The following is a 12,286-nucleotide window of genomic DNA, read 5'->3' as shown; positions in this document are numbered from 1 at the left end:
CCACTGCCTCACCCCTCAGGCCACCGAAACCCTCATCCACGCCTAGGCTCCACTACTCCAACTCTTCTCCACAAGCTGCAGATCATCCAGAACTGTATTGTATTGTTAGCATCTTTGCCATGTGATCTACAGGTTGGCTGTCTTCACTTGAAAGTAACTCCTGTGAAGTAATGATACTTTTTCCACTGGATAACATGGCGTTATATCAAATGCAAGAATTATAATAATTTATATTACAGTAGTAATTTAACTGGAATGCACACAAAGATCATTCCCCCTTAGCAGTCCATTACAACAACTGATACTTGATGAAAAAGAAAAACACATTGAAATAACCCTGCATGATGTGCAGTCTGATCCAAAAGTTATAAAAGGAGTGAAATCACAACACAAAATACTGAAATTCCAAGTCCTGGTGATGCCAGTATTATCTGGCTCTCCATTTTTCTGGTCATCTGCCCTTAAGTAAGCTGACTAGTGGAGACACTTACAAACAGCCAACCATTTAATGGCAGATTGGTTGCTGGATAAACTTTGGATTTTACAAGGTTTCTAATAAATTTAATTGTTTTCCCCATGTAAAACAAAACACCATTGAAATTAGATTACATATCAACCAAAGATTAAAAATTGTGAAAAATTGTCCACATTGATATTTTATCATAGCGGTGCCAAAAATCTAAAACAACCCAATTGATTATTTCAAATACAATATTCCCAAGTTTAGTTTTTTAAAACCAGCTCTTAATCAAGTTTATTTTACAGCACTTAGTCAAACAACGTGTAGGATTGTAACAAGTGAAGACTAATGGTATAGACCACAGAATCTCTTAAAGCTTTACTAAGGCCTGTCACTTGGCCACACAGCATTGTGAAGCTCCTTGTAACTACAGTACATGATTTGGGATTTATTAATGTCTGACAGCAAAATTGTCAACTCTCCTATTGCTGAAATTTAAATTAGGGAAACACTTTTGAGGAAACGGTATTTTGCTAGTCTACACAGCCGTCATTTAAAAATATATATATAAAAAAAATCAAAAAAGGCAATTTACTCAAAACTTCAACCAACTCCCACCACTGTAGTCTAAGTAAACTGACCCAGCAAAGTGGACAGTGGTAAAGTGGAACTTGACTCATCCGTGCAGGCAAGTCTGTAAAGTGTACTTAGCAGCCAGCATATAAGTTCAGCTTGGAAGAAAATACATAGAGCTTCACATTACAATTGATAATGTAACATGTATGCTGGGCAGGTCTGAATATCAAACACAACCTGGGGTTGCTTTACAAATAGAAGTTTTTCTTATACTGAAACAAAACCTGGACAAATGTTGCAGCTTTCAGTAGTTTTATGCTCATTCTGATCAGTATAAGCACAACAGTCTTTTTTGCTGCTGATTAAGTTAGGCAGTGCTCAAACAAGTGTTCTTCCCAGGTGTCTTGGTTTCATGTTTATATTCCACAGCAGCAGACGATCAGCGGTGGCCATAGTATTGTTTCCACCATGATGTAACTGATGCTGCCGCAGAAGATATCATACCACCTGTGCTGCTGGTGCTGGCGCTGATGGGTTGCGACGCCTGCATGGCCTGACTCTGCAACACTTCCACTGGCTGAGATGGGATGTCATAAAATCTGGGACTTGGCACAGTCTCCCAGTCTGTTCCCAAATCAGTCTCTTCGTCAGTCATATGTTCATCACCACTCTCATCCGTCTGACCAGCAATGCTCGGGTCCACCAGTTCCATTGAGTCTTCAAGATCAGTGCTGATTTCAAAAGGCCCAGATCTAAATGTTAAAACAATCAAGTCAATTTAGATTACTCAATAGGGTACAAGGAATACATTTACCAATCAACAACAGAGTGCTGACTGCACATTTTTGATCACTGGAAAACACAGCAGTCCAATGTGCAAATAATGATTTCCTTATTTCCCACACTTTCTGTTCAAAGTACCTGACCAAGCTGAAGAGCAAACCATCCACCAGTAATGCGAATCTCACTTTACATAGTTGCAGCAGCCTTCTCTATTACTAACATTCTCCAATGACCCATGTGTTACAGGTCAGGACAGAACAGAGTAGATGTTCAAGAATTACCCTTAATTAGACTGGGCACCACAGATAGGCTAATCCAGAGCCCCTAGTCCAGGAAAAAATGGCATTGCTTAGTGTACCTTGCTAATTAAATTACAGCCCTTTGGTAAATGTTTCCTCAAACAGACTTGCTCTTTAATCCTAAAACTACAGAGGTCCTGCTTACCTGCCCAGATTGCTATTTCCAGGACTGACCAGATGCATAATATTCCGGAGCGTGTGCAAAGGATGCAACAGCTCAGGGTTAACATGCTGTGTGTGATAAACAAAACATTACAAAACATCAGTTCATGTAAATTCACCATAGCTTTCACACCTCTAGATTTTCACACCTAAAAATAGTGTTATAAACTGATTTGCAAAGAACCATATTCAGTATAATACAGTACTTGCATTTGATAATAAATTAAACTCCCGATAACTTAACCCTTGTTTAACTTCTCACTACCATTACAGTCAACTTGCTGTCAATATTCCAGCTGTATTTATACCTCTGCCTAACTCAGCATTCTGGATAACTCGCCACTGAGCCCTTTTCCCTCGGAGCGACGAGTTATCAGGAGTTTACTGAAGTTAGTGTCTTATTATATTGGTGAGACATCTCAAAGCTCTCCCCAGACAGTAAATTGTAGTGACTATTTGAAGGCAAAAGCGGCAGCTTATTTGTGCATAATAATAATAATCCTTGTATTTAATTTAGCACCTTGCTGTCTTCAAGACGTTTGGAAGAGCTGCACAGCATATATTGTAAAGTGTAGTTACTGTATTTTGTGAGCAAAATGTTCACAAAGTGTCCCACAGACACTTGGGATTGTTAGCTGGAACACCTGGAAAAACTCCCATCTATTCTCAAAACAGTCTCACAGGACCTTTAACATCTACCAGCATTTATATAGCACCTCGATTTGCATTTATATAACGCCTTTCACATCGGGAAGATGTCCCAAGGCAGTCGGAAGCAGGTAAATCAAATCAGTTAACAACATTATTTTCAGTAACAAGCTATTTGAGTTAACATTCAGCCTATTTCATATTGAATGGTGTGGTACCTGGGAAAAGCAAAGGTGTAGGATGTTTGCATTCAGTTTATTCACTGCCCGAATAAACTTCTTCCTGCTCATATTCTCTTCACAAAACTCGCTGCAGATGGCAAAAACATGTCAGAAACATAAAACTAATAAGTGCTACAAGTGCTCACAACTATTTATAGTGGTTATAATAATAACAGTCCTTGCATTTGATTCTCCGACTGTACCTCACCCCAAATGCAGTAGAAATCCTCTTGCATGCGTTTGTCACCTCCCGCCTGGATTACTTAAGCACACTCTTCACCGGTCCCCAGCTCCACTATTCAAAACATCCAGCTCATTCAGAGCTCTGTTGGCCGCATACCTACCGAGACCAATCTCTGTACCCCCATCTCACCAGTTCTAGCCAGGCTTTACTGGCTCCCCATCACCGAACGGATCGACTTCAAGATCCTCGCACTCATTTTCAAATCCCTTCACTGCCTGGCACCACCCTACCTCTCCGACCTCCTCACTCCCCAATCCACCACCAGTCGCCTCCGCTCAACTGGCACCGGTCTAGTCTGAAAACCTTCCTTTTCGACTGCTTACGTTCACCTTCCCTCGCCCCTCTCCCCAAATGGCTTGGATTCAGGCTCCGTCACTGTTAAGCGAGTGGAGCGTGCTACACAAGTGCACGTTGTTGTTGATATAGTGCCTTATCATGTCGAGACGTCTCAAAGTACTTCAGAGAATATACTTTAAAGTGAATTGACTGTATATTTTGTGTGCACATAAGTACAAGGATAGAGTGCTCAGGACAAGGATGTTCCAAAGAGGATTTTAATTACTAAGAAAGAAAATTAAAAAAAAGCAACATCTGAAACAAAACTGAAAATGCTGGATGAAAAAAACACAGTAGGTGATATTGTAACGCCAGTGTCTGAAGGGTCAGAATGGAAACATTAACTACCCTTCCTCTTTCAGACCCAGCATTTTCTGGATTTGGAGCCAATTAACGAGTTTGCTAACTTTGAGTCTTCACTGTATTTAAAACCAGCCAACAGCATTGCACCAGCCAAGACTGGGTCACAATCTAGATTTGTGGATAAAGAAAAATAACCTTGACAAGACGCTGAAGAGCTGCCAGGGCCCCTTTCAGCAGAATTGAGAAGATTAAAGAATTCCACACACATTTGATTCAGTGCCATGGTTAACCTATGCCCATTTCATAAATTGTACATCCTAAACATCCACCATCTAATCCTGTTATCCTAAACAGCCATTATTTAATCCTGATTTCAGACCACAATTTCAAGGATTTTTAGGAAATTAGAACGAACGAAACTGGATAGCATTTTATCCAATATGGAATTCCATCTATATCTGAAGGTCTATCACAGTTTTTAATCGTTCACTTTTGGATACTTGCCTGTTGTAAAGTCTTTTGGGAAGATTTACATCCAGAATATGAGAAAGCGTATTTGCCAGTTGTGTGGCGTAGCACAGTGCCGCACTGATGGTATACGCGGGGTTACTCTGCTCCACGTCTGTATGTAAAAAGGCAACATAAAGCAGGGTTACAGATTGAATTGGGTTGACAAATACACATCCAAAAACCTTTGATGTCATACAAGAAACAAAAAATGAAACATTTGTTAAAACATCCTGCGATAAAATAAAATTCAATTGAACAATATATGCCAGCCTGAGCTGTGAAGCAATTATAAATTTTGTTTCAGACTGTCCTGTTCAAACAAGTGAATATTTAATAACATCAGGAATGAGCATCGGTTACATTGTTAACCATGTACTTTAAACAAATCATAACATAGAACAGACAATAAAAAGCATTAGGCCAAGACAATCCAATTGCAAACTGTTAAACATTACTTTCTTATTGTCCAGGGATGAAAGATTATGTAGCAGTAATCATCCCCGCATTTTATATCGTGTCTTTAACATCTCAAAGTGCTGCACAGGTAGTTTTGGTCAAGTGTATTAGCGTTAACTGTATTTGCAGCTAACGTGTGCAGAGCAAGGTCCCACAAACAGCCATGAAGCTCATGACCAATTTATCTGGTGGGCTGTTGAACAAGGCACAAGGAGAAACTTTCTTCTCTTTTCAAATAATGCCATGGGATCTATTTGGTACTCTTCATACCAAAATAAAGAGTTTGATATGAAGAATTTTCTTTACACATTTATTCACTCTCCCTTTACCTGTCCTGCAATGACAGCTCAATTCTCAATGCCTCCTCAAAAAGTTAGTGAATTATAGACGTTACTGCATCGTAACCTATGCAAGCGTATTTAACACCATTAAACAATGCTATGCACTTGAACTGTGCAGGAAACTCACCGGGTCCCTGGGCAGTCTTTTTCTCTTCCACCCAGTTATAATATGATGAGTAATCCCCATTGCTGGGAAGGTATATCCAAGAGCCTGTGATGCTTATATTCGTTTCCCCGTTATTGTCATCACAGATCCACCTGCCAGAGAGATAAGTTGTCCTCCTAGCCTCTGCCAGCTCGCTCACAGTACTTGAGGTCATACTGCTGTCGGATTCCAAGGCTGTATCTGCCGGATCCCTGGCAGTGCCAATGAAAGACAACCAAATACAAGTTGAATAATATTGCACACCGGCAGTGTCAAGGCATGAATTAAAATAATAATCTTTACATTTGATATTGTGTCATCCTGTTCTCGAGGCGCTTCACAGAATTTATTGTGAAGTGTAGTAACTGGATATTTTGGAGGTGAACGTGGCAGCCGATTTGTACACGATAATGTCTTACAAACAGCCATGAAGTGAATGAACTCTAAGGATTAGGTGGTTTGGTGAACATTTCTTAAAAATAATCCTTCCTACCTCACACTCGTTTTCACCTCTTGGAGTGGGAAAATCACACTGGTTAGCTCCAGGATATTTGACCAGCGATTGCCGGCCAACAGTTCGTGTCGATTGCAAAGGTCAGCATTTTTCTTCTCGACCAGATCCCCAAGTTTACGGATGTGTCTTTGAATCTTGTCCTTTTTGTCTTGATGTCGCTGAGCTCGCCGCTGCAGCTTTACATTGTCATCCTGATTTCTAAGCACTAATTCAGTATCTAATTTGGACACAAAATTAGATGTTAGTTGCACCAGTTTTTTTTCTCTCACTCTTTCCCCACACTTTTAATGACAAAAGAAGATGTCCTACACAAAACATCCACTGCCTTTAACCAACAGTTCTAAAGAATCACATTTATGGATTGACTGACAGATACCTGCATAGATACACAAGCAGAACTTCATAATAAGGTGGATCTTTTTAAAGCAGATTTATTTATATGACAGAGTTCTGCTTGTACCCAAGGACTTCCTGGTCATCAGATCGTTGTTGAAGTCACACAGGAAGAGATGTCAGTAGTGATCTGATCACCCAGAAGTCGGCAATTATTAATATGTGGGAAAACAGGTCAGTCCACACACTGAAATCAACAGGGTACCCGTCTTCTAAGAAAACCTGCCTTATAATAGGGTTTTACTGTATTTGGTCATCTGTTTCTACTATCCATTTATATGGAAACATATAATATTGTCCTTTTAAAGTTTTGATATAAAGACAATTGCTTTAAACTGTTTCTCTCCAACCAGTCACACTAGCACAATATCATTAACTATGGATAAACTCTGCCCCACCTTTTTTAAAAAAACTGTTTGAACAGAAACACATGTTTAACACATTGTGGGTTCTGCTCCCTAACCATTAACAACAACTGACTTAAGTCACGACTGGTTGAAAAGCAATCTAACCTCCATACTGTTCTCTCCATTAGTGTAAAATACAGAGGAGACATGACTAATAAAGCCTGTCAATATCCAAGGCAAGGTTAATCAGCCTAGTTTGGCTCAACAAGACCTGAGATGTCAACATGCTCCTAACTTTGCAAGCCAAAGCTTCAACAGACTCATGATCCTAACTGAACAAGTGCCTTACAACTAACCAATGGTATGCTACTCTTAGCTCAAAACATTACATCTTGTTTTAATAAACTTATTAAACAAGAAATAAACAAGAAATAGTGTTTTGAGTTAATGTTTTCATAAACAATGAATTAAACAAGAAATAAAGTTTTGAGCTAAGAGTAGCACACCAATGTAAACACTGATATGTACAGAAGATCCAACATACAAACGTATAAAATTGTAGTTTCCAATAACATTTGTGGAGCTTTTATACCAGCTCTCTGCAGTTTCCTGTGACCCACCCAAATGACATCATTTGCATTACTTAAGAGTGAGTTCATTAAGGCTGGGTTTCATCGAGGTATGAGTCACAATTTATGTAGTTTCAAACCGGGGGAGAAAAAAAACAGGTCAATTGAGGTAGCCTTAGCAAAGACCATAAACAGGCACGAAACATATAAATCTTAAATGGAACGAGTTTACGGTACAGGAATGAAAGGAACAAGGTACCACTGAGATTTAGACACCTGCTGCATCAACAGCTTTTCAACTTCAGGATAATAAGTTAAAAAAAAACAAGATAGAATTTCAGGGTGACCTGATGATGCAGCAGGTTATATCTCTGGCTAATGGCTAATCCATGCTGTTCAGAATTCCCCACGTGCGATTTCCAATCCCAGCCGTGCCAAAGTGAAAGAGGTTGCGAGTGGAAACTCGATGAACAGCAACTCATGCTACTCTCATACACCTCCCAGTGGTTGCTTATAAACAGCACTGGCTGAAAACTAGGATGAGATCGCTAGGCCTGCTTTCATCCTAGGAAGGTCCATGTACAGAGAGAGAAACAATACAAACAATGACTAAGTTTTCAAAGATTCCTATCAGAATTTCACCAAATGGATAAACTATTGTTAACCCATTTTAGCTCACTTAAGTTCTTGTACCTCTTTGGACGTCATCATTTCCAGAGGAAATCGCCTCCTTCAGCTGTTCAATCCTCATTTGGCAAGACATAATCTTCCATTTCTAAAAATAAAATAATTGGAATACAAGGCTTTCAAACAGAATTAATTGGAAGGTTAACATACAGAGCAAAAGTATTTTTACTCAAAGTGAATTGACTGTATATTTTGTGGGCAAAACGTAGCAGCCAATTGCACACAGTAATATCCCACAAACAGTCTTGGATTGACTGACCAAATTATTTTTATTTATTTTGAAGGAATTATTACCCCTGGAAAAGCGATCCGCCAATAGATTAACAACCAGGTTCCTACTTACTGCTAAGTAAACAGAGGCATGTGGAGTAAAGAAACTTGTCCAACCTTTCGCCCCGGGTCCTCGCTTGCGAGGCGAGCGTTCTAACCACTGAGCTACAAGATTCCACAATGTAGTATCTTATCATGCCGAAGAGACGTCTCAAAACCCTTCACGTTGTAAAGTCAAGTGACTGTGTATTTTGTAGGTTTTAGTTCATTTCACACAGGGTTTATTGCAACCTATGGTAACTGATGCATTATTTATCCCGAAAGTCTTTCTACGTCTTTTGATAATGAATCATTGTGCGGAAACTGTGTGGTGAAGCAGCTAATGTTTTGACACTGATAAATATTTCATAAAGGCAACTAACACAAATGCACTCACACAAACATTGAGTGAAATGCTCTTTCTTTCATCTCGAAGGAAGGTGCATCGCTCACTTTTGCTTTTATATTTCAAACCACTGAGGTCATGTGACTTCAAAGAAATTTGGCTGCAAGAATAAATGATGGATTTCTGCCACAAACAGCTTAAATAAATCACATAATTTTACAAAATTGGCTTTGGCTAATAAAAATATTTGAAAACCCAACTGGTTCTACATCCAACAGAGTAATTCATCATCAAGCTTTTCCGTTACCATAAACTGATTACAGTACAATGCTGAAAGGAAGAAATATCCAAATGTTTAAGATTAGATGAAACTGACAGATAACAGGTGGAATTGGCTTTTATACAACAACAAATTACACTTGTATAACGTCTTTCACATCAGGAGGACATCCCAAGGCACTGGACAGTCTGTGATCCACACTGGACAGGCAGAGTACGATGACAGAAGGGATACAAAATGTGAATATGGCACAAACCCTATTAAGCAATAAATAATAGATAACTCACCAACTCATCAGCTTTCCACTTTCCTTCAATAGCTTTGATAACTCTACAAAGTAAGATGAAAGGAACTGAAGCATAGTCTAGTCACCCAAACATGCATATATAATATACATGTAGAATATATACACTCTCATCCACACGGAAAACAGTTCCAAACAGCATATGAAAACATTGGCTGGTAATGAAGAAAACAGTAAAATTTTAGCCACACAATGAAAGCAAAATGTAAACTATAGATGAACAGTATAACTCTTACTGTTGCTGGTATTCATCTTTTTCATTTCTCAAGCATTTTAGCCGGTCCAGCTTGTCTGCATACCTGCACAGAAATAATAAACCTTAATGATGAAAAAACACAATTTTGCTTTAGGAAGAAAATAATGGATTACTGCAGTCTTATTGCATATTATGGAGACTGTCCCACCATAATAGAAGACAACAACCTGTGCTCAAGTGTTTTTGTAGGTCACTCACTTGTTCACACCAGAAGAATGGGGAATAAGCCTGATGTGATCATAGTAAGTTTAATCTAAAAGGTGAAAATGCTGTGAATTTGAAGATGCCACAAAAATACAAGTCCACCGTCACCCGAAAGAGGTGATTTTAGGCATCACTCTTCACCAGAAGAGTTCTGCCTTTCAAATACTGATTGACAGGGATCACTTGACAGCATTTTCTGTTTTCAATTGAATGACATACAGTAAATATACAACACAATCTCTCTAGTTCGAATAATGGAATGGGGGCGGAGGGGGGGAAAGGAGTGAGGAAAATCTAATTTTCATTCATAGTTCCATTATTCCAGTCTAAAGTGGGGAGGGTTGAAAGGTAGACAAGAACAATGGTGGTTTTTGAGAAGTAATTTCATATTGAGATTCTGCCGAAAAAGGCCCTTCCAGAATACCAACCCTATCTTCACTGATATAGAGCATCATAGTCTTTTAAATGAATCTTGGCCTCTAACACACTTCTTAGTAACATATTCCAGCTGTTGATTACTCTCTATGTAAAGAAACTCCTGGTGGCTGTCCTGAAATTGCCTTTTGCAACTCTGAACATGTGCCCTCCTGTCCTGCTCCCTGGCACAACTGAAAGTATTGTTCTAGATTTCTTTTATCTCATTTAGCATCGGGGTTTCACAAAGCTCATTCCTCTGATACCAGGAATCATTCTTATTGCTATCCTCCGCACATCTCCAGGGCTCAAGGACTCACTGTACCCCTTAGGCATGACTTCAGGTGACTCAACTAAACTCAACTCTATCTGTCAAAGTAGCCAAACATCCCATTGTTCAGATGTGAAGTTAAACTGCGATCCCGTCTGCCTTTCAGGTGGACACTACAGATCACAGGGCACCGCTCAAAATGAGAAGCGAGTTTCTCCTAATGTCCTGGCCAGCAATCCCCCCAGATAAAACCGGCCATTCACCTCATGCCTGTTTTGTGGGGGCATCACTATTGTCGTGCGCAAACTGGCCGCCATGTTCACTCACAAAAAACACACAGTTGCTGCATTTGACGGTACAGCCTGCGAAACGCTGAGCCGCTTTGACAACGTGAAAAGGTGGCCCCACCGAAAGCAAGGATCATTAATTCTACCCGTTCGGCTTCAGTTAGCTCCGACTCACATTGTTTGGGTACGAGGTGAGCAACTAACAACAACAATTTACACCTGCACGGGGCCCTTCGTCGGGAGGACCTCCCGATAGATGCGTTAGTTGTGGGATGGGATCTTTAAACAGGCAGACGGGACCTCGATTTAACGTCTCATCTGAAGAATGGCACCTCTGACAATGCAACGCCACCAACCCCACCCCCCCCCCCAACCACCCCCCACCCCCAACCACCACCCACCCCCAACTACCACCCCCAACTACCACCCCCCCCCCCCCCCCCCCCCAACTACCACCCCCCCCCAACTACCACCCCCCCCCAACTACCACCCCCCCAACTACCACCCCCCCCCAACTACCACCCCCCCCAACTACCCCCTCCCAACTACCACCCCTCCCAACTACCACCCCTCCCAACTACCACCCCCCCCAACTACCACCCCAGATCTCTGCCCTGGAGAGGGAGGCGAGGGAAGGAAGCGAGATGACAGGCTCTGAGCAGCTCTCTGTCTACTTCCCAAGTGCGTCTGTCTCTGACCGTCTGTTTCTTGGAACCTATGAAGTTGAAGGCTGACTTTTAACCAGAACTTTGTCCGTTCCCTCCGCGACATCAGCTCCTGTGGTGGCGGGTTGGAGGGGTAACGACCCCGACCTGGCTTGTCGGGGGCCTGACCCGGCCCGCGGGCCGGCTGGCACCCACCAACCCGTTTCCTCCCCGTTTTAGCGGACCTGGCGGGCTGTTATTCATCCTTATTATCATACACATACATTATAACACATATATATTACCTCTCCGAGTTCCTGCCGTCGAAGTACACGAAGTCCCCGGCCAGGATGCACTTGGCGCACGTCAGGCGCCTCCTGGCCGTGTTACAGAGCGGGCAGCGCTCCACGGCCACGTACAGACCCTCGGCGTCGTCCACCGAGTCGAGGAGCGGCAGGGCGAGCGGCAGGAGCGGCGGGAGGAGCGGCGGGGGCGGCGGCGGTACCGGCTGAGCTGCCCGCGGCCCGGGCGCCGACGCCATCGCGCTGCCCGCCGCCAGGTCACGTGTCTTTGTTGTTGACCCGGTGCATTGTGGGAAGCTCCCCCCCCCCCTCTCTCCCTCTCTCGGTGTCTAAGGGAACGTCCGTCAATCACTGCCACAGCCCCAGGCGCAAAATACTAAATAAAACGCCCCCCTCCCTGTACACCCCCAACCACACCCACACACCCCCCCCACCCCCCAAAAAAAAGCATTGGCTGACACAATATGTTTGATGCACTGCATTTGATTTTTTTTCTGGCCGCCCGGTGCCCGACCCGTACAGAAACCCATCCCCGTGCGAAAGAGGGGTCCAAACCCAACTGAGAATTCCGTGCATCCCACCTACACGCGGAAATCCCAGAGACGGGTTGTTGGAATGGAACGCGCACTCTCTCTCTCTCTCTCTCTCTCTCGCTCTCTCTCCCTGGAGGGACAC

The 12,286-nt window shown here is 42.1% G+C and overlaps 1 protein-coding gene across 1 annotated transcript; it reads right to left on the bottom strand.

Annotated features, from left to right (window-relative positions):
• On the bottom strand, nt 1-11,856 carry atg14 (autophagy related 14). Its single transcript, XM_007893281.2, has 10 exons — nt 11,615-11,856; nt 9,470-9,532; nt 9,217-9,259; nt 8,001-8,082; nt 5,978-6,215; nt 5,467-5,696; nt 4,537-4,654; nt 3,147-3,237; nt 2,264-2,349; nt 1-1,788 (listed from the first exon to the last, which is right to left on the bottom strand). The coding sequence occupies exons 1-10, from the start codon at nt 11,848-11,850 to the stop codon at nt 1,476-1,478; spliced, it is 1,500 nt and encodes a 499-aa protein (XP_007891472.2). The 5' UTR covers nt 11,851-11,856; the 3' UTR covers nt 1-1,475.
• Between the last annotated feature and the right edge of the window lie 430 nt (nt 11,857-12,286).

The sequence above is a fragment of the Callorhinchus milii genome, unplaced genomic scaffold (genome assembly GCF_018977255.1).
Source record: "Callorhinchus milii isolate IMCB2004 unplaced genomic scaffold, IMCB_Cmil_1.0 Scaffold9, whole genome shotgun sequence".
NCBI lineage: Eukaryota > Metazoa > Chordata > Chondrichthyes > Chimaeriformes > Callorhinchidae > Callorhinchus > Callorhinchus milii.
Note: the sequence above shows the minus strand (reverse complement) of the source record. Positions and strands in the feature narration are given on the sequence as shown.